The sequence below is a fragment of the Macrobrachium nipponense genome, chromosome 21, assembly GCF_015104395.2.
Source record: "Macrobrachium nipponense isolate FS-2020 chromosome 21, ASM1510439v2, whole genome shotgun sequence".
Lineage (NCBI taxonomy): Eukaryota > Metazoa > Arthropoda > Malacostraca > Decapoda > Palaemonidae > Macrobrachium > Macrobrachium nipponense.
Window position 1 is genome coordinate 22646238 of NC_087212.1, and position 22416 is coordinate 22668653.

Below are 22416 nucleotides of genomic sequence, written 5' to 3' on the forward strand. Positions count from 1 at the left end.
ACAATACCTAGGCTGTGACAAAGCTGCAGGAGGGCCGCCCTGTCCCTGAGTAATTTCTCCCTGGACTTTGCTATCACCAGCCAATCGTCCAGATATCTTATTAGCCTGATCCCCTGAGCATGCGCCCACGCCGACACGAGGGTGAACACTCTTGTAAAAACTTGAGGAGACGTTGTCAATCCGAAGCACAGGACCTTGAATTCGAAAGCTTTCCCTGCAAGACTGAAGCGGAGAAATTTCCTTGAAGACTGATGGACTGGTATCTGAAAGTATGCGTCCTTTAGATCGACTGTCAGCATAAAGTCTCCGATTCTGACTGCTTGTAGAACCGTTTTCGGAGTTTCCATCTTGAAACTGGTTTTCCTTATAAACAGATTCAGCGTTGACAGGTCTATTACTGTCCTCCACTCCCCGTTGGCTTTGGGTACCAGGAAAATCCTGCTGTAGAAGCCTTTTGTCGGACTGCATACTTGTTGCACAGCTCCTTTTTCCATCATCTTCTTCACTTCATCCTGCAGAATAGTGGCCTTCTGAGATTTGTGGGCATAAGTGACGTGGGGTAATGGTTGATCTGTCAGGGGCGGGGTTACCTCGAACGGAATCAAATACCCGATCCTGAGAACATCCACCACCCACTGCTCTGCCCCTAGTTCCTGCCACACCTTCCAGTGATTTGCCAGGCAACCCCCCACTGGTGTGGCCGAGTGATGGGAGGCGCCCATCCTATCTTCTTGAGCCTCTCCCTCTTCCCCTATTGCCCCTTCCTCTGTTGTTTCTATTGTGAAAGGGCCGATGAGTTATCCTCTTTGGGGAAGAGGGTCTTGTGACTCTATTAGGGATGCTATGTCTCACTGTCTTCTTTCGAGACATCTGCTGTTGTCTTCCCTCCAAAGGAGTAGTTTGACTGTTAGACGTTTTCCTAACTGCCTGTTGCACCAACCTATCGTTAGTGTCCATCCTTCTTCTATCTATCGCCTCTTCCAGTATTGACCTCTGGCAACAGTTAGTTGCGATTCCAACGATATCCCTATTCCTCATTGCTAACAGGGAATCCAAATCCACATTGCGGCTTAGTCTAGCCAATGCTGCATCTCTCCTCATTAGCAGATATTTGCCCAAACATTGGCACTTACGTTTGGTCAGGTACACAATCGCCTTGGACCCTGACTGTAGTAATCTAATGAACAATGGTTCATCCACTACTTTTCCTTGTTGCTTCCGAGGATGCAATTTTCGCCACTGCTGTTGACCAAAGGTCTAACCAGGACGCAGCCTGAAAGACAGAAGAAGCTGTTGCTTCTAACGTAGCAGCCTCTTGGTACGTCATCGAAGGCACTCCATTTTAACCTGATCCAAGGTTAATCCAGGCCTTAACCTTACAACATTAGGGTTCATTTGTCTAGACAGCAAAGGGACCTTCGGTGTCGTATAATATTTCCTTTGCTTTATCATTGGAGGGGGAATAAATTTAAATGATCTATTAGATCTTAAGGAATTATCCCTCCCTGCAATCTTTGCGTTTACGTGTTGCAAGACCGATTCCGCATGACTCGAACAAGGCAATTCATACGACACCTTGGTATCCCTCTTTAGTCCAAACGCCATGTCAATTCCAGGAGGAAGCATACTGGCCGGTGTTTCTGTCTTCTCCGAAAGGCTATTGAATTGACGAATCAAATCAATAACCTCTGCATACGAGGCCAGAAACTCTTGGTTTTCTCCTTCCTCCGGCTCTAGTGTACCACTCCCATCTCCGTCACGAGGGATGTTGTCTCGCCTCTATCTTCTGACAGACGGCCCGGAATTCCACGGCCGCCTGCCCCTACGGCCGCGGTCTCTTTGATCTTTGCTGGCTGCTGTTGGCTCGATCCCAGATAGTCAGCAGGGGAACGAGAACGTCTCACTCTTTCTCTGCTCACGGATCTAGAGCGAGAATCTCGTCTAGATCTCCAAGATGAAGGCTCCCTTAAGACAGAGGTAAGTTCGTCTCTATTAGCATTGGCATCGTTTTCGAGCGTCGGCGAGCCCGGCCTCGCCTTCTATCCAGACGGACACTGCCTTCCACGAACGTATCCGCCGAGGTTGCCAACTCTCTATTTTTCGTACTTTTAATAGGAGCCTTATCGTCCTTCGTACGTATTTTGAACGGCCTTACGGGCGAAACTGGGACCTGCATTCCATCCTCTGCTGCACCTTTCGCCGCCAACGTCGATTTTACCAGAGGTATCGCAGTTTTTGCGATCCGAACTGGCAACTCCGCCTCGGCCGCTAGCTTGCCGGCCGTCACCTCTCTCGCTTGTTCGGACTCTTGCGAACGGCTTCGTCTGCCAACCTTGTGCTTAATAGCCACTGATTTTCCGACCTTCTTGCTGACTTGGAAATGACAGTCTTGGTCCGAAGAAGAGGAAGAATTGATTCTTCTCCTCTTGGCCCGAGGATCCGCCAGGAACTCCCAAATCCTCCTCCAACGCTTGACTGGCGCTCGCCGTGACGTTATCGGACTTAGCGATGACGCCGAACTAGAGGAAGAAGACGAAGAAGGCGAATCACACTTTTTCTTTTTGTCTCTCTTATTCATTCTCTCCTCTATATCCTGTAATTTCTGCATTACAGTTTGCATTGACGGGTCAGAAGGCGTATTAGCGTCTGGGTGCAGCGAAAAAGGCCGAGAATCGGTCTGTGACGTCATCACGCCTGCCATCTCAGAGTGTGACGTATGTTGTGACGTCATCCCTCTCGTAGGGAGAGACTGAGAGGTTTCTGCTGGCAACTGCACATTTGCTGCCAAACTACCTCCCACGTTCTGCATCGCTGTAAATACTGAGTGGGATGGTGAAGCCGCGGCATTAATTCCCATAAATTGCAAGCCCGGGGGATGAGGAACATTCAGCGCTGCCGGACCCTGCTGGAACCGTGATGTCATATAATGCGCAAGCAGACCATCCAAGGTTGGTACGCCTGGTAGGCCTAGCGCTGACCACGTGCCATCTAACCTATGCGCTTGAGTAGCAGGAGCCTGGAACAAAGATGGCGGATCTCCCCCTCTACTTGCTGGGAACAAAGGAGAGTGCAAATTATTCATAAAATTACCCAAGGCCCCTCCTGACGTTTCCGATACAGAACCGCTGGGAGAAACCGAAGGGGTATGAGACAATTCAAAAGCAGGTGGAGAAACATATGGAGCAGCCTGGTTTATTACTGATACAAAAGAAGCCGGTAAGGTTTGGTCATCCTAAGATGGCGTCACCCCCTTTCTTTTGTATTGGCTTTTCCCATAGAACTTCTTCCACTGTTCCACCGACCAACCGCGACAAACAGAACACGGATAAGTAACCGTACATACGTTTTCCCTGCACCTACTACATGTTGGATGAGGATCCGTCGACACCGAAGTTAGGAACCTAGAACATGGAAAGCCACTGACTCCTGGGCATTTCCTTTGTCTCCTCTTCGAAGCGGTAGACGATCCCGATGTTGAGGCAAAATTCTCCATCATACCACGTATACACTCTTACCACACACTGATCACACTTGGAGAAAGAAAAGGAATGAAAAATAAAAAATGAAATGGATAAAGAACGGGTAAACTGAAAAACCGGCTTTAAATGAGATAGACAATAACACGTCTTATCTTAAAGGCGGTAGGAAAATAACTGATGGGTCACAGGTAGCCGTGGGCATTCTGGGTATACATGCCCCGTGACCTGGTATAGATGTCATTAGTCCCTGGATCTCACAAGTGTAATTTTAATTCTACCGGTTTCCAGCTTGGCGCTAGTAAATCCTAATGTTAAGACCTCAGGTTTGTTAGTTATGAAAAATACAAATTAGTTACAAATTTGGTATATTTACAGCACTGCCATCGCTTGTGTAGGTGAACAGGACCCGCCCACTTTTGAGAATGATCAGTACCGACTAACTCCATTTATTTGTTTTTCTGCCAGCTCCCAGGTAACAATGGTATTTCTGGCAGTCATCTCATCATTTTTTGGTGGATTATTCCAAACTTTGGTGGCATATTCATTTTTGTGGTTTGTTGTTTATTTAGCTTTGGATTAGACACCATTATGTCGGATTCCAGTGCTTTTAAGTATAAGATATTGTTCTGAGGGTTGTAAGACCACTTACCAAATTTCCTTATGACTCCCATACTAAATATGTTAAATGTAGGGGCCAAACTTGTTCCTTAGAATTAACCCATCCAAAATGTAAGGATTGGGAAGAGGGTAAATGGAAGGCCTTGAAAGTGCATTTAGATAAGCTTAACAGGGATAGGAAAGGGAAGGCAGCTCTTAGAGCTGAGAGTTGGGCTTCTTTAGTAATTCCTGAAGTAGCTGAAGAGGTTAGTTTCTTCTCTTCCTCCTGTAATGTCTCCAATGCTTACTCCTCCTAATCCTTTGCCTAATACTGCAATTCCAGGCTCCCATGCTTCTAACCCTGACAACGTAGCCAGTCTAGAGTTGAAGTTTGACAAGAAATTTGATTTTCTCGCAAATGCGATAATGGAATTAGGTTCCTCTTTCAGACCTTTTGTAGAGAAATTGTCTCTCAGTGTTCCTAATGTGATTAAAGTGCATGTCATTGCAGTGTAGTGCTTTCTGATGAGTGGCTGTTCGTCCCACTGGTGCTCCTAGACGAAGGCCCCTGTCCCACTCCCCCGCACTGGGGAGAAGACACAGAAGGTCCAAGGGAGGCCAGTGGGATTTTCCCATGAGCAGTTGCCCCCTCCTTCGAGCCTGGTGATCGGCCCCACGTGTCAACAGAGCACCATTGGAAAGGTGTCTCTTTCAGGGCCAGCTGTCTGTCGTTGGCCTCGGAAGACTCGTCTCCAGACAGGAAGCGCCAGCGATGACGCTACTCAGTATCTCATCTTTTTGAAGAAGTACAGAGAAGTGAGTACCAGGCACAGCCTACATGCAGTTTTGAGAATGGCCATGGACAAGTCAGCTTGTTATCCCATGACTTGGGATAGTTCCAAGTCACTCCCTGGTCTGGATTGCTCTTTGAGATCTTATGAGAGTTTTGCAGTTTCTTATAAGTGCCTGGCTTGTTCTCCTGAGCGCCCTTCTACTTCGAGACATCTGGCGCCCACTCCTGTTTGTAAAACTGCCTTGGATGAGTGGCTTGCTAACAAGAGGGAGCAAGGGAAAGCCTCTTTTGCTTTTCCTTCTTCCAAGAAGAGACATAGGTTCTACATTACAGGAGAGACTCTTCCATGGGAGTTTCTGCCTCCTTCCTGCGAGACTTTTCTGCCTTAGTGGATGCCACAGGACATTCAGCTTTCGCATCGGCCAAGATGTATTTTTCTTCCTCGGAGATGGATCATCTTGTGGAGAACTTATTCAAGTTGTTAGAAATAATGAGTTTTCTTGGTTGGACCTTGGGAGCGTTAGCCAGAAAGATGAAGGACTGCCGGCTAATGTGGAGGAATTTTTGTCAGACTGGCTTAGAGTGTTGTTGTGTGCCAAAAAAGAGGGAGCTTTGGTGCCTGTATGCATCTAAAGGAGTGACTTCCATCCAGAAATTGGCGCCGATGTTTGCTTCCCTGGATAAGTCCCATCTTTTTCCTCAGTTCATAGTAATGGATATCTTGTCAGATTTGCAGAAGAAATCCTTGATAGACTTGTTATCACAATCTACTAGAAGACCAAAGGACTACGTCTCGACTGCAGCAAAATCTCTTTTACAACCATGGTCTTTTCGGGGGGGGGAGTAGTAAATAGCAACTTAAACCTAGGACTAACTTGTGACCTACTTATAAGTCCAGCAAGAGAGCACCAACCAAGGCAACCCCCAAGAAGTGATTTGCTTGTCCTCCATGCCCCAGTTGGTGCCAGGCTCCTTTTGTTTTGGGAGGAATGAAACCGCAGAGGGGCACAACCCTGGGTCGTCCAGGTATTGAAAGGTTATTCAATTCCTATCAAAGAGAAGCCTTTGCTGTCATCTTCACTTATAGCGTTGACAGTGTACTCGCAAGGGTTTGAAAAGTTTTTCAGCCCTTTCCTAGGAGGTGGAAGCTCTCATAAGAAAGGGAGCAATAGAACAAGTTAATAATCACATATCAGAAAGGTTTTACAACCGGCTCTTCGTAGTCCCCAATTCATCTGGGGTGGAGACCGGTCCTAGACGTCAGCTTTTTAAACAAGTTTGTGGTGAAGACGAAGTTTTGTATGGAAACCACCACCTCAGTAATGTCCTCTCTACAACAGGACGACTGGATGGTGACTGGATATGGAAGACACCTACTTCCACATCCCAATTCACCCAGATTCCAAGAAATTTCTTTGTTTTGTCTTCCAAAACAAGATGCATCAATTTTTTTTTTTTTTACTAGAGTTCTTGCTCCTCTTGGGAAATGGCTACATTTAGATATCAACGTGTCCCTCTGTCTCAAAGATTGGCTTCTCTGGTCTAATTTAGAGACAAAGTTCACAGAGGGCCTAAAGAAACTATGACTACTGACTCTCCTGACTCAAGAATTGGGAATTGTGATCAACGAGAAGTCACAATTAGTCCCCACTCAGAGGATTCTATATTTGGACATGATTCTGGACTCCTGGACTTTTCGGGTTTTTCTCTCGCCCTGAAGGAGTGGTCAGTGGTACAGTGGCTGAGCCAGCTGGGGACTCTGGCCTCAGGAGTCTTTCGTAAGACTCTGGAGACTTCACATACTCCCTCTTAAATTTTATCTAAAAGTGTCATGGTGCAGGAAAATGCAACCGAACTCTTCATTTTCCCCATCTCTCAGGAGATAAAAGAAGACCTGAAGTGGTGGTTGTCTGTGGAGAAACTTCAGGAAAGGAAGTCCCATCAACTTCTGAACCCCAACCTCAGATTTTACTCAGACACCTTGGATCTGGGTGGGTCGCCCTTCTGGGAGACAGGAAAGTGTCAGGCCTATGGTTGACAGTTCAAAAAGTCCTTCATATGAATGTGAAGGAATTATTGGCAATTTCTCTCCATCTCCAACATCTCACATCTGATATCACCGAGGATAGTGGCGGTATATGCAGACAATATGACAGCTATGACATACATCCAAAAGCAAGGAGGAACTCATTCCTGCACTCTATATCAGACAGTGAAGGACCTGCTTCTCTGGGCAGAACAGAACCAAGTAACCCTCCTCACTCAGTTTGTTCAGGGAAGGCTGAACATCCTTGTGGACAGACTAAGCTGAAGAGATCAGGTGCTGACTATGGAGTGGATGTTGAATTCCCAAGTCTACAACACCCTGTGAGACTTTTGGGGAAACCATCGGTGTATCTGTTCGCAACAGTGACAAATCAATGCCTGCCCAGGTTTTGCTCTCCAGTCCTGGACCCTCTCGCATGGGCGATGGATGCGATGTTGTTAGACTAGTTGGGACTGGACGTGTATGTGTTCCCTCCATTTGCAATGATCAGGGAGGTGATCAACAAGTTTGTGACTCATGAAAGTGTCTCTATGATGCTAGTATGTGACTTATGAAAATGTCTCCATGATGCTAGTAGCTCCGTTCTCGCCCCTGACTTGCTTCTCCTGCTTGTGGACTTTCTGAGACTCCTGTCACAAAAGCAGTCACTACTTAGCCAGACTTCAACAGATTTCACAGAGGGTTGTCTGCTCTAGCTCTGACAGGCTTCAGAATGTTAGGAAGCTTGTCAGAGCGATAGGCTTTTCAAAGCAAGTTTTGGAAGCCATTGCTGACTGTAGACAAGCTTATACTAACAAGTTCTACCAGTCAAAGTGGAAGGTATTCAGGAACTAGTGTAAAAAAAAAAATAACATTTCTTCTGAGATCTCTTTAGTGCAGGTCACAGATGTTTTGCTCTTCCTGAAGACCTTGAGGAAGTTGTCTCCTTTGACCATTAAGGGGTATGGATCAATGTTGATTCAGCTTTTAGGCATAGAGGCATTGATCTTCACTCAGACCAAGACATATCTGACCTCATTAAATCTTTTGAGACATTTAAGCCGAAGTTGAGCTGAATATAGAATTTAGGCCAAAGGCCAATCACTGGGACCTATGAGGTCATTCAGTGAAAGGTGTAACAGGAGGAAACCCTTGCAGTTACATTATGAAACAAGTGTTAGGAGAGGATGGAAAGTAAGATGAAGAAAGAGAATATGAAAGGAGGTACAGTAAAGGAACGGTAGAGGTTGCAGATGGGGCAGAAGGCACGCTGCAAAGAACCTTAAGTAATGCTTACAGTGTACCACATGAGGTCCACTGACGGCACTACCCCCTATGAGGTTCAAGCCAAAGAACCCTGGTATAGTTTCTTGGAATCTCGATGTAGTACAGCAGTAGCTTTCAGGTTCCATCTTTGAGCCCCTTGGTTCAGCTTCTCTATAAGACATCACCAGAAAAACTTTTTGGTGGCTTTAGCGACTGCAAAACGGGTAAGCAAGTTGCAAGCAATTGACAGGAGAATAGGTTTCTCTCAGGAAGATGCTGTCTGCTATCTTTCTCTGGGATTCCTTATAAAAAATGAAGATATTTACAGACCTTGGCCTCACTTAAAAAGAGCTTAATGGACGTACTCGGGGTGGAAGAGGAAGAAAGGTTTTTATGTCCAGTCAGAGCCATTCAATACTATCTCCAGAGAACAGAAAAGATCCGAGGATTGGCAAACAATTTACGTTTTGTGAAATCCCTGTCTCGTGCGATGTTGAAGAATCCTATTTCATTCTTTTTGAGTAGCGTGATTATAGTCACACTCACAGCTTCAGGAGGATGTGCTCCCCTCCTTGGTGAAAGCGCACGAAATCAGAGCAGTTGCCACTTCACTCGCCTACAGACACAACCTTTCATTGATATTTATGCAATCAACGTTTTGGTGGTGTAAATCGCCTACACTACCTCTAAAAGGTAGAAACAGTGTTAAAAAATTGTTGTACTTTAGGTCCTTTGTCGATAACTGGCACGGTGTTGGATGAGGAAGCATAGGGAGTTCCCTATCCCTATTCTATTGCCTCACCTTGGTGTAGGGTATTGAGTTTTTGGAGTACCTACTAGTCCTTTAGCAGTGAAGTTGGTTTATGGTTTTTAATGTGTAGGAGACAGTGTTGTTTTTAATTTCTGGTATGTATAAGCCCAGGGCAAGGGCACATTTTTTCTTCTGGAGTCATTTGGTGTAATTCCATGACTGCAAAGATCCCACTCAGTAGAGGCAATCCTTGGCCAAGCTGCCACTCCTACAGGTTAAGGGAGTGCCCACCAGAGGTAGTAATCATCTGCAGTGCTCTCCTACCAGGTAAGGTATGACGAGCATAGTCCCAAAACTTACTATTGTCTATTTTGAGTCATTACTGAATAATGCCCTAACTTGATTCCTTCCTCCTTCAATAAGGAATCGGCTAATTATAAGTGCTTGGAAAGTCACATATATACAAATATTTTTATAATAAAATGTCTTTCTATACATACTTGCCAAGCACTCATATCAGAGCCCTTCCCTCCTCCCCACATATGAATTATGGAGTTCGTCAGTTGGTACCGATCATTCCTGAAAGTGGGCAGGTCCTGTTCACATACACAAGCGATGGCAGAGCCTCCATAAAATTTGAATTTTTTATTGCCATGGTTAGGAAAGCTTACAGCTAATTATAAGTGCTTGATAGGTAAAATTTAATTTTATTATAAAAATATCATGCCTATAGGATGAAACTATGTCTTCTAAAGAGGGGGATTGAAAAACTCATGTTGGTTGGTTGGTTTTATAAAGTTTAGGTGTAACACCAAGCACTGGGGCAGCAAAGGCCATTCAACTCATGTACCTCCCATCAGGAACTGACAGGTTCTGTGTTTTCACCACAAACTCAGGGATGTACAGAGAGAGAGGCCTCCATTCTTCCGAGTGCCAACTAGATAAGATAACCCTTGCAATTCCCAGGTATGCATACTTTGCCAAGACTGAAGATTGCAAAAAGGCAGTCTTGAGTTTTAAATGTTAGTCCATGACTACCCCAAGGGGAACCTACTTAAAGAGAACTGTTCAAAACTCCTTCACGCAATTTTATTAGCCAAAGTCCTTGCCCTTCACCCTAAAGACCTTGCTCAAGGTGGAGTAATAGACTCCTTGCAGAGACTGGTAAGAGTTTGTCTCATTGAAGGCAAGCAAGGAATTCTGTGATCTGCTGAACAGTAGTTGTGACTGGATAGAGAATTTTAATGTAACACCAGTCACAGGCATTGGTCACTTTCCTTAGTACTTGTTCTTAGGAGAATGAAAGGGTATCATGGCAACTCCCTCGTAGGTTATGCTGTAAAGCCTGGACTCATGAAACTGAAGGTGGTTGATTGTCTGGTGGTACCTTGAAAATGTATGGGAGGTGAAGAAGAGAGGGCCAAGGGAGACTCTCACTTAGCCCTTTGACCATGAACAAGTGGGATGACATAGCAGATTTAGAACCCCTCACGCAGCACTTTGACCAAGAGTGACAGACAACAGATTCAGAATTACTCGGCGTGTGGCCAACAAGGAACTATGAGGGTCATCCAAAGACAGGATGATCAAGACCCTGTTGATCACCTTACAAATCAGGGTTAAAGATTGTCCCAGGAATCCTGGAAAGATTCTTCCAGGGTTGTACAGGGGGTCTAGAATGGGGGCAGAACACTTAGCTGTGAGGTGAACAGTGTGATCACTGGTGTTTCCCTAATTGAAAAGTGTGTCTGCTATTCGGGGGTGTAGGGACCACTCCATCCCTACAACCTGAAGCCTGTGGATGAACAGATCTGCCAAGACATACATTGTGGCCAGAATGTACCCGACTGATAGCTTGATGACATGGCAAACTGTGAACTCTACAGTTGCCTTGCCAACTGATGGAGGGAGAGGGAGACCATCCATCCCTGCTTGTTGACAGTAGCACTAAGATTATGATGATGCTCATCAGCACTATTGAGTGACCTTCCAACTGTTCCTGGAATGCTTGCATTTCCAGAATGATGAGAAGTCATGAGCCCAAGACTTTAAACTTGGATGTGGAAGACATTTCATAGATGCCAAGAGCATCTAGAGTTCTTAAGTCACTTATCCAAAGACTGACCAGTCCCAACGTTTCTAAACATGGGTGTGAAAGATGTCTTCTAGATGTCAACAGCATCTGGTGTTCTCAAGCCACCTATCCAAGTATGACCAGACCCATCATTGCTAAACTTTGCTGACCGGATGAGAATCGATATTTTCAGTGTGGTATGGTCAATGGCTGTTATGTCCATGGCCCGTAAAGACAGAGCCAAATAGTAACGGTTTCAGTGTGTTGAGATTGAAGGACCAACCCGACCGTCTTCCTAGATCGAACAGTTTTTTGAGATCGAACAGTTCTTTGAAACGTTGAGGTGTCAAGACCAATTGTTGCTAACACCGACCTTAGTGACCGAACTTGTCTGTCATACATCCATCTTCCCTGGAATGTGTCTGGTTGACTGCTATGCTAAGTGTGCTACAGCAAACCTGTGTATCCGCACCGTAAGTTGGGATGAAAGGACACTAGCCTGTCCCTCTCTTTTTGACTAAAGAACCACCATGGTACCATTCTTTAACAACACCAAAGAACGCATGTTCTCTGATCCTGAGGCCTGACGAGCTAAGGGATTCAGGTTATTGAGGTGCAGCTTAGGTTAGCTTTGACTAGGCTAGCTTGGGTTCAGTCCCAACCTAACCTAATCCAGCCTAGCCTTTGAAGAGCTGGTTGATTCCATGAGGAACAAAGTTTTAGGATATTGAAGTGCAGGTTTGGTAAAGTTAGACTAGGCTAGGTTAGGTTAAGTATCCAACCTAACCTCTTGAAGTGCAAGTGACTGCCTGCTAGTGCACTTCTGGTTGATGCCTTGAGGCACATAGTACCTCTAAAGGGGAAGTCATACCACTCCAAGAGGATATTTGTCCTCTAACCATTAGGCTAAGTCCTATCTCACTTCTTTGAGAGAGGAAGGGCAGGAATGGGGAGACCTTGTTGAAGACCTGACCCCTTCAATCTGCATAAAGTGAATGAAGGAGGAGGAACTGCCCATGAAGAACCAGCCTCCCCAGTTGCAACAAGTGACCAAGCAGGGCTTGTAACTGTTGAGCTGGTTGCCGCTGCCGAGACAAGGACAACTTTCCTACTGTATCTGTTTGCCTTGCAGATACTGTTTTTGCTTAAGTGAGAGGTCGGACTTCTCTGAAACATGTACAGGCCCGTCCACATAGTCAAGCTTTGTTCGTTGCTCGACAAACTATGTTTAACGTGACGTCAGAAGTAGGGAAATTCAGAACTTTTCCCGCTACATCTGCGCTTCTGATGTCACATCAAGCAAAGCTCGTCCGTGTGGACGGGGCCTAACTCTCAGGCTGCGACCAAAACTAAGAGGTCTGCCTGTTCTAGAGACTCGTAAACATTAGGAGGCATACCCTGAATGAATGTGCTCTAGTTGAAGCCAAGGTGAAAAGTCAAATGAAAAACTGGGAGGTGTCAGAAGCATACAACATAGTTAGGCATGGAATGGTCCACTCTGAAGAGGTATGAAGTCTCTCTGGAAATGAAGCAGAGGAACTCGCTGAAGTTTTGACCAGTAAGTATTTGGACTAGTCCCTCAATCCAATGAAGGAATTAAAGTTAAGGAAGTTCATGGTGCTACATGAAATTCATTAACAAATGAGTTGTTGAAATTACTGAATAATAGGCAAAATTGATTTAATTACTATGTAGTGCATTCAATATTTGCAGAGTGGTTAAAAAAATTATTTTTTAGGGTTTCTTTATTAACGACAATACATGCTTTGGTATCACGATACAGAGGCACTAGTGTACAGATGTGAGCAACATATCACATGAATCCAATTTTTTTCAAACATATGCAATCTATGGAAGAGCAGAAGTTAAAACTGATTTTCTTAAAATTTAAGGATGGCCACATCATCATTGGTATTATGGCACAAAATGAGTTTGATTACAAATTTTGCAGACTAGGAGGAAAAGCATTTTAAATAATTACACCTCTTACTGAAAATGTTCACTGTGCATGATTTAGCATTTATATAGAGTATCTTTGTGCTTTGAACTTTTTATATCTACAGTGAAATATTTCTTTTTTTTAAGTAAATAAAATAACATCATGCACAGAGATACAAAACAGCCTATTGGCTTAGTGAAAACATGGACAAGGGACTTCCTTGGGAAGGGGATGGGGCAAAGAGTAAAATTCCCAACTCTAGCCAAATTCTTACCTTTGCTGTTTCATCTTTTCATTTCTCATATATAAATCCAAACACAAGGAACTGTCCAAATAATTGCAAAACCTTTATGTAATGGTACAAGACAAACAAGCATCTTGACTAGAATATTGCTCTTTAAAAATTTGGAAATCCATATTCCTGAAGTACCATGAAAGGCAGATGTGAAAATATGCTTGATCATAAAAATAAACCAGATGTATTATCTGTAGCCACAACCATGGTGTGTGAGCCCAATAACTGTTACAGCTATTATACACTTATTTCAGATTTCTTACTCAAAATATACTGTGGTTACTTAATGCAAAGACCATGGCAGATTTTCCAGACCTAATGAGGCACTCGTGAATAAAAACAATGGCTGCATACAAAATGTTCCTGGAATGAATCTAAAGTTTGGTCCTCTATTTTTGTTTATAAATTTTTTTTAAAAAATCGCTATGTTACATTTTAATGCTCGGTCAATAATTAAAAATGGATATTGCTTGAAATTTTTCAGAACTCAATTTTACCTTCCAAGGTCTAAGATTAAACACATTCACTCTGTATATTACAATGTTACAGGTTTAGTAGCAACATCTATGTCATCTTCTGGTCAAGAGCTGCAATCTGTAACTGGCGCCCTGTTTCTTCAGCTGCTTTCTGACGACTTTCTGTGATTTGCAAAGCTCGCATTAACTGCGCATTTTCTAAGTATAATTCTCTAACTAGAGAATCACTTTTGCTAGCTTTGCTTAGCTGTAAAGAAAAAAAATCACCAGATATAGTATAAGACATTGCTTTCAAAATAGGAATGGTAACCAGTTAAATATAACCTCACCATGTTAAAACTACTTTCAAACATCATGGCTTTAAATACAACGTTTGGGATATCTTTAATTGTTCATATACGAAACAAAACTTTGGTCTTAACATTAGGATAAATACTCAGCGCCAGCTGGAAACCGGTAAAGTTTAAAATAATTGTGTACGCAAGGGACTATTGGCATCTATGCTTGGTCACGAGACATGTGGAGCCACCCACATACCCCTCATTAACTCATGACCCCGTTAGTTATTTTCTTACCGCCTTCAAGAGAGGACGTGCTTTGCTCCGTCCTTTTAAAGCCGGTTTAGTTTGCCCCCTGTTATTTTCAATTTGTTTGGAATTCCCGGGTATGAGAACATGAAGCCTTCTCATGCTGCGAGACTTCCTGGATATCACAAGAAGCAGATAAACGCCCTGATATTTTCTTCGACGATTTCGAGGTCAAGGTACTCATTGTGTAGTAAGTCGTAGCTGCAGAAACTCTTAAGGTACAGTTAATTCATTACCTGTGTTTTGAAATATCGCATATTCATATGGATTGCCTGTAAATCCAAAGCTTTGATGTTTCTGGATGTGCTTTGGGAAGTAATTATGACTAATTGTGCTCCTTTCCCTGCGGGTAGAGGTGTGCATTGCCATCTTATTTTCGTTCCAGATACATGGGTAGAGATGATGCAGGTGTGTGGTCGGCGTTAGGCTTATCAGGAGAACCAACTCAAGGGCAGTTGGTTTGATGTATAACGTTGTGCTGCCATCCAGGGTCCCACGTGATGGATGTCCCTTTTTTCCTGATACGCACTGAATGGCGGTCGGATGCGTCGCCATCTGTAAAGGAGCAGATAGTGCAACACGGCAGACTTTAATGTCAGGTTGCTATGCCTACGAGAATAACATCAATAGCCTTGCACTTCTGGTAGGGTGCTGGCTTCGCATTCGAGATGCTCAGTGACGTCATAAACATGGCGACCGCCATGACGTCACTTCACAGCTGCGGCCTACACGGAGACAGGCTTCCATTTTCATTTCGAGGTACAAGAGTACTTTACAACTATGCTTTCGGATTTGGAGATTTTTAATGCACATTGTTTTTGAGAGAAATTACAAGCGTTAGGAGATATAAGTCACATAATGGAAAAGACACAAGTCTTTCCTCTGTATCCTTCTGCTTAGGCGTCAACAAGCTTAGGTGACTGGCTTTGACGTCAGTGCGTTCTCCTGCCAATCCTGGAAGAACAGGGACTTCGTAACTGATCCTCAAGCCAAGAGGAGAAGTTTCTTATCCATCTTTGATTGAGCCAGGATGGTTACATCCCTATTATATGAAAGTACAAGAAGTAGTGCACTTCATGCGGTGCACTGTAGGCATTACTTAAAGGGGAACTTATGGTTAATAGCCATTAAATTTTGTCAAACAGAACTTTTAATAAGCTAAAAAATGAGCCATTGCTCAAATCTGTACATAATCCAATTGCTTTACAATTTAATTTCAAAGTAGCGCCGAGGTACTTCAATGGAGAGCACCATTTCTCCTTGATTTGACCATGTTGCCATTGGCATATTAGTACTGATGACGTGGTGCAGCGGTCGCTGCAATAACGAGCAGCGAAGCACGCATTATTGTTGAGTATAGTGTTTCCCCCGTATTCGTGGGGGATGTGTACCAGACACCCCCGGTGAATAGTTAAAACCCGCGAATAGTTAAAACCACCACTAAAAATGTTTATAACTGCCTATCTTGAAAGTTCAGATACCAAATGTATACCTTAAATAACATCCTACATCAAATATACCCAAAATTACTAACCTATTACTGTATTAATCTTTGAGGTTATATTATTAATATCATTTCAAAGTCATCTTAAACATTTTACCATTAAAAATATATACCTATAGCCAATAACAGAGAGAGTGAAATTATTATGAATTATTTCTGAGACAGAATAATAATGGGGAGAGAGAGAGAGAGAGAGAGAGAGAGAGAGAGAGAGAGAGAGAGAGAGAGAGAGAGAGAGAGAGAATAACTCCTAGACTCCGACGCCTTCCCCTCCGCCAATTCGTATATCAACTGCCATTTACTCCCCTGCCCACCTTCCTCCAAGTGGATAAAAGACTGGGAATTGCTATTTTTTTTATTAGTCTTATTAATATTTGAAAATTAGTTGTAAGGTAAATCATTTATTTATACTACAAAACAAATGAACATACATAAGAGAGAGAGAGAATGTTATTGCTTTTGTTTAATCTCAATAAACTTAAAATTATTTGAAAACTAGCACTGAATATTATTATTTTACCATAAAATGTAGTAATGCCCTTAAAGATATACTTATACATACACTTCCAGTCCAAACAGAGGGCGAGAGTTATCTCGTGTGGAGAGAGAGAGAGAGAGTTATCCTTATTTAAAAGTGACATGGATAGATTATTGTATTTCTTTAAAATACTAGCACATATGAATTTTGAAATTAATTACATTATTATTATGCAAAAAAATTAATAAACATATACACATGTACCATAGAAATTCCCTCATCTCAGTAAGAGAGAGAGAGAGAGAGAGAGAGAGAGATATTGCATGATCTGGTGTGGGCAATACACTTCCCCTCCAAGTCACATTACTTGATATATTTGACAGCTGTTGGACCCCAGCCATCTCAGCTTGGCTAAATGGAGTTCAAAGACAAGATGCGGGGTAGAATGGGTTTTCTTTCATTCTTACATAATTTTTTTTATTTATAAACTAAAATCTTGCTAATTCACTTTAGTATTTTTTTTAATGAATTTATACTATTGGTGTTTACATTAATATTGATATCTGAAAATAAGTAAATCATTTATTTATCATACAAAAAGCATAATCTCTGAGAGAGAGAGAGAGAGAGAGAGAGAGAGAGAGAGAGAGAGAGAGAGAGAGAGAGATTAGCATAGTATTTCTGTAAAATACTTTCACATATGATTCTAGTAATTACAGTTATTATTATTATTATTATTTTATTAAAAGTAATGGCTACTTCAGCAGCATTACACTTGTAGAGATTCTTCTCTATTTTGCGAATAGCGGCTTTTTTGGTGCTACTTAAACAGGCTAGTAGAGCGCCTATAGAGGTCATGGTAAAATACAGGGTCAAAATAGGTGTATATATTTGAATTTTACAGATAAAATATGATACCATAGTCATCAAAGTCATTAACGATTTTCTCTCTCTCTCTCTCTCTCTCTCTCTCTCTCTCTCTCTCTCTCTCTTTCTTAAAGCGAGCTTTCGTCTGGAGCTGCCAGACATCCTCGGGCTGGGAAGCTGAGGGTGGACTGATCTTGGTGCGGTGTCCGTCCTCGTTATATCTGTGGTTGACAGCAGGGGGTCTGCCCCATGCTTGTCTCCTATTGGCTGGTGGCGGCGAGTCTCCGTTTTCATTGGTCGCCTGAGCCAGGTCTCAAGCCACTTATTATTATCATTTGAAAATATTAATAAACATATTATACATATGTGTACCATAAAAATCTCCCATCTCAGCAGAGAGAGAGAGAGAGAGAGAGAGAGAGAGAGAGAGAGAGAGAGAGAGAGAAACACTCCCTCCCCTCCTGTCACATTACGTACTTGATATATTTAACAGCTGTTGGACCTCAGCTTGGACCTGGTGTTCGAAAGAAAGATGCATGAAGACTGGGATTTCCTTCATTCTTACATAATTTTTTAAATTTATAAACTAAAATCTAACTACGTAATTCAATGTAGTATTTTCCTTAATGAATTGATTGCTTTTTACATGAATATTAATATTTGATAATTGGTAAATCATACAAAAAAACACATCTCTGTAAGAGAGAGAATTATTATTGTTATTATGTGATATCATTTAATCTTATTAAACTTACTAATACAGTATTGATCAATATTAATATTTCGAAATTAGTAAATAATTTTTGTATCATAAAAATGTATTTAGGCGTGTACACTAATTAGTGATTATTTATCGTTGGAAAACCCTGTGAATAGACAAATTCCCAGCAAATAATGGGTAGATTTGGTCCAAAGAGAAATCTACGAATCAGTGAGTCTCCGAATCCAGAGAACGTGAATATGGGGGGCCCACTGTATTCGTCCTCGGTATTGTCTTCGTGTTTTAGGTTAATTGTCATTCAGATAGCGATAACATCAATTATGCCAGCTTGTGTGACATTTGGTTGTGCCAATACTTCTGGCAAGTGTCCAAAAGGCATAATTCCACAGGATTCCATCAAATAAAGAAAAGTAAAGTCGCTGGCTGATGGCTCTTCAAAGGGAGGATATCAACATAAAATCTTTCAACCTATGACGCAAGCCATTGTCTGTTTGGACCATTTCTTGACAACAGATTTAAAAGATGACATTAGGAGCAGGGTATTAGGTATGGCTATGAAATTTACTTATACAATATGTTTTGGGAACTTAAGTTCCCTCTGAACAGACCACGATAACGAAAAGCTAGGGCGGATATCAACCGCTATCTATGCTATGGTGCCTCCACTGGTATGCATTTGAATTGAAATTTATTCTTGTCAATAGCCAAGTGAATGGTGTGATGGGGTGAACGGCAGTTTTCTAAGTGTGTGTGTGTGTGTGTGTCCATGAATTGATGAGGGTCTTCAATTAGTCCTTTTTAACTAGTTTAATTAATGGAGTTTTTGCATTTAGGGCTGTATATTCCTAACTAGGCATACTTCAGGCTACTTCTTTATTTTCCATTTCAATCATATATTTTCAGCTGACAAATACAAACCAAAAAGGATATTATTTAAAGATGCTGTTCCCTTGGAATAGTTCCGCCTGTCTAAGCCTGCCGCTACATGATGTCATGCATAACAGATGAGCCACACAAAATGGTGGCGCCCATGGTGCAATAGAAAATTGGTTGAAAAAATAAGAAAATGCCCCTTTCAAAAAACTTTTTTTACCAGGGGTACTTAAACAGAATAATACTACATATGGAAGAGCTAAAATGCAACCATAATTTCCCCTTTAAGGTTCTTTGCAGCGTGCCTTTGACCCCTAGCTGCAAACCCTTTCGTTCCTTATACAGTACAATGGTACCTCGAGATACGAAATTAATTCGTTCCGAGGCGGCCTTCGTATAATGAGTTTTTCGTATCTTGGAACACATTTTACATGTAAAATGGCTAATCCGTTCCAAGCCCTCCAAAAACACCCCATTAAATTTCATAATAAAGCTAAATTGACCTATAAACAATGAAATACTACAACAATTTGGACCATTCAATACCTAAATTAAGAATAAAAATAGAAAACCTGTAAATAAAGTGTATATTTGTGTACAAGAAATATTATTACTGTAACGTAAAATGTGGAAGCTTACCGTTCGAGTGAGGCTATCTCCGATAGTGGCGGCAGAGGAGGAGGAGGAGGAGGACAAACGGCAGATAACGTACGTACACTTAACTTTATGAAAACACAAAAAATTTAAGGAAACCATAAAACTAAAATTTACGAAACACCTTAACAAAACTGTAACACTTAACTTACAAAAATCTAGAAATTACGTAAACATTTTTTTTTTTTATTTTTAACTTTTTTTTTTTTTTTTTTTTTTTTTTTTTTTTTTTATTTTTTTTTTTTTTTTTTTTTTTTTTTTTTTTTAATACAGAATTTCAACTTCATCACCGCTTTCAACGTTCTGTTTTTTCATCACTTGGTTCTTCCTTTTTGCTTTCAACTTTCTGTTTTTTATCATTTGGTTCTTCCTTTTTGCTTACTCCTGCTAATGCTGAAGGCCTCTTTAAAAAATAACGATCCAAGGAAGATTACTTCTGCCTACTTTTCACAATGTTCCTGAAACGATTCAAGCAAACGTCATCGAACTGCGCAAGCATACGACCTGTGTGAGCCTTTTCGGGGTGTCTTTTTTCGATAAACAATTGCACTTTATGAAAAGCGCCTAGAATATCCTTAATTTCTGCCGTTGTCATAGACTCCTCCTCCTCTTCCTCGCCGCTGCTAGAGAACTCCTCTTGAACGATGTTAAGTTGCATGGCCTCCAACTCCCTTCAGGTCATCCGTCGTAAGCTCCTCTTGGTGCTCCTCGAGAAGGTCGTTGATGTCGTCCTCGTCGACGACCAGCCCCATGGACTTGCCGAGTGCAACGATCTCATCAAGATCTGGTTCCAAAACAGTTTCGGGATCATCAACTGTTTCTGACTCTAAAGTACCAGCTTCGCCCACGTCGAATCCCTCGAAGTCTCTGGCGGATACGGCATCAGGCCAGAGTTTCCTCCACGAGGAATTCAAGGTTCGCCTCGAAACCTCCTGCCAAGCTAGGTCAATGAGTCGGATGCAAATGACGATGTCGAAATGCTCCTTCCAAAATTGACGCAAGGTGAGGTTTGTGGTATCGGTGATGTCGAAACATCTCTTGAAAAGATGTTTCGTGTACAGCTTCTTAAAGTTCGCTATCACTTGCTGGTCCATGGGCTAGAGGAGAGGGGTGGTGTTGGGCGGAAGAAAAAGAATCTTAACGAAGGAATACTTTGCTAGGATATCTTCCTCGAGGCCAGGAGGGTGGGGAGGTGCTTCTCTTCCAAAAAACTCTTCACAGTCGGGCCGAAACACAGATTTACCCACTCGGTGAACAAAAGCCTCGTTACCCAGGCTTTTGCATTAGCCCTCCACATCACTGGAAGCTTCTCCTTCAGCACCTTGTGGGCCTTGAAGGCTTGAGGAGTCTCAGAATGATACACCAGTAGGGGCTTCACCTTGCAATCCCCACTGGCATTTGAACAAAGTGCGAGCGTACGCCTGTCTTTCATAGGCTTGTGCCCGGGTAGCTTCTTCTCTTCCTCCGTGATGTACGTCCGACGAGGCATTTTTTTCCAAAAAAGGCCAGTCTCATCACAATTGAAGACTTGCTGAGAACTGTAGCCTTCCTTGGTCATCATCTCGTCGAAAGTCTTCTTAACCCTCTTACGCCAATTGGACGTATTAAACGTCGAGTCAAAATGTCTCCCGTATGCCGATTGGACGTATCATACGTCGGCTCAAAAAAGTTTTTTTAAAAATTCGCGGAAAAATACTTATAGCCTACCAGCCGAAAACTTTTGTATCACACGCGCCTTGGGGATGCTGGGAGTTTCACGGATCAAGGCGTTGTTTTGTTTTACAATCGCTACGCAGGCGCGCAAGCGCGAATTTCTTTCTTATCGCACTAAAAAGTATCAGTGACACATCTCGGAAATTATTTCGTCACTTTGACATAATTATTGCACCATTTTAAATTATCCTTTACATGAAATATTATATATGAAAATGTGCGCAATTTCATGCACAATACAACTAAAAAATACTCATGATTGTAGCTTTTATCAGTTTTGAAATATTTTCATATAAATAACGATAAGTGCAAAAATTTCAACCTTCGGTCAACTTTGACTCTACAGAAATGGTCGAGAAACGCAATTGTAAGCTAAAACTCTTACATTATAGTAATATTCAATCATTTGCCTTCATTTTGCAACAAATTGGACGTCTCTAGCACAATATTTCGATTTATGGTGAATTTATGAAAAAACTTTTTCCTTACGTTCATGCGATAACTCTTCCGATAAATTTTTTCGTGCGATTGTCCTAATGTTTGCACCCTTTTAAATTTGCCGTTACATAAAGTTTTATATATGGAAATGTGCGCAATTTCCTGCACAATACAACAAAAAACAACCCATGGTTGTAGCTTTTATCAGTTTTGAAATATTTTCATATAAATAACGTTAAGTGCAAAAATTTCAACTTTCGGTCAACTTTGACTCTACCGAAATGGCCGAAAAACGCAATTGTAAGCTAAAACTCTTATATTCTAGTAATATTCAATCATTTACGTTCATTTTGCAACGACTTGGAAGTCTCTAGCACAATATTTCGATTTATGGTGAATTTATGAAAAAAAAAACATTACGTTCGCACGGTAACTTCCGAAAAAAATCAGAATTTTTTTGTGCGATTGTCGAAATGTTTGCACCATTTAAAATTAGCTGTTACATAAAGTTTTATATATGAAAATGTGCGTAATTTCATGTAGAATACAACTAAAAATGATTGAAGGTTGTAGCTTTTCTCTTTTTTCGAAATATTTGCATATAAATCACGATAAATAGAAAAAAAACCACGTTCGGTCAAATTTGACTCTACCGAAATAGTTGAAAAACGCAATTGTAAGCTAAAACTCTTACGGCATAGTAATATTCTGTCATTTTTCTTCATTTTGAAACAAATTTGAAGTCTCTAAAACAATATTGTGATTTATGGTGAATATTTGAAAAATATATTTACCTTCACTCCGCGCGCCGATTCGCGGCCGCAAGTCTCCGAAATACGTACATGGCATTATCCTAATATTTGCTCCTTTTCATATTAGCCTTTT

General features: G+C 41.9%; 1 protein-coding gene across 10 annotated transcripts in view; it reads right to left on the bottom strand.

Moving 5' to 3' along the window:
- Positions 1 to 12699: 12699 nt before the first annotated feature.
- Positions 12700 to 22416, bottom strand: part of LOC135197838 (ninein-like protein) — a 255706-nt gene continuing 245989 nt past the window's right edge. For 6 of the 10 annotated variants that reach the window (XM_064225001.1, XM_064225005.1, XM_064225003.1 and 3 more), the window contains one exon: positions 12700 to 13943. In XM_064225001.1, coding sequence (XP_064081071.1) covers positions 13785 to 13943 — 159 coding nt within the window. In that variant the 3' untranslated portion in view covers positions 12700 to 13784. The remainder of the gene's footprint in view (positions 13944 to 22416) is intronic. The other 4 variants (XM_064225002.1, XM_064225004.1, XM_064225009.1 and 1 more) reach the window with 1 other exon arrangement.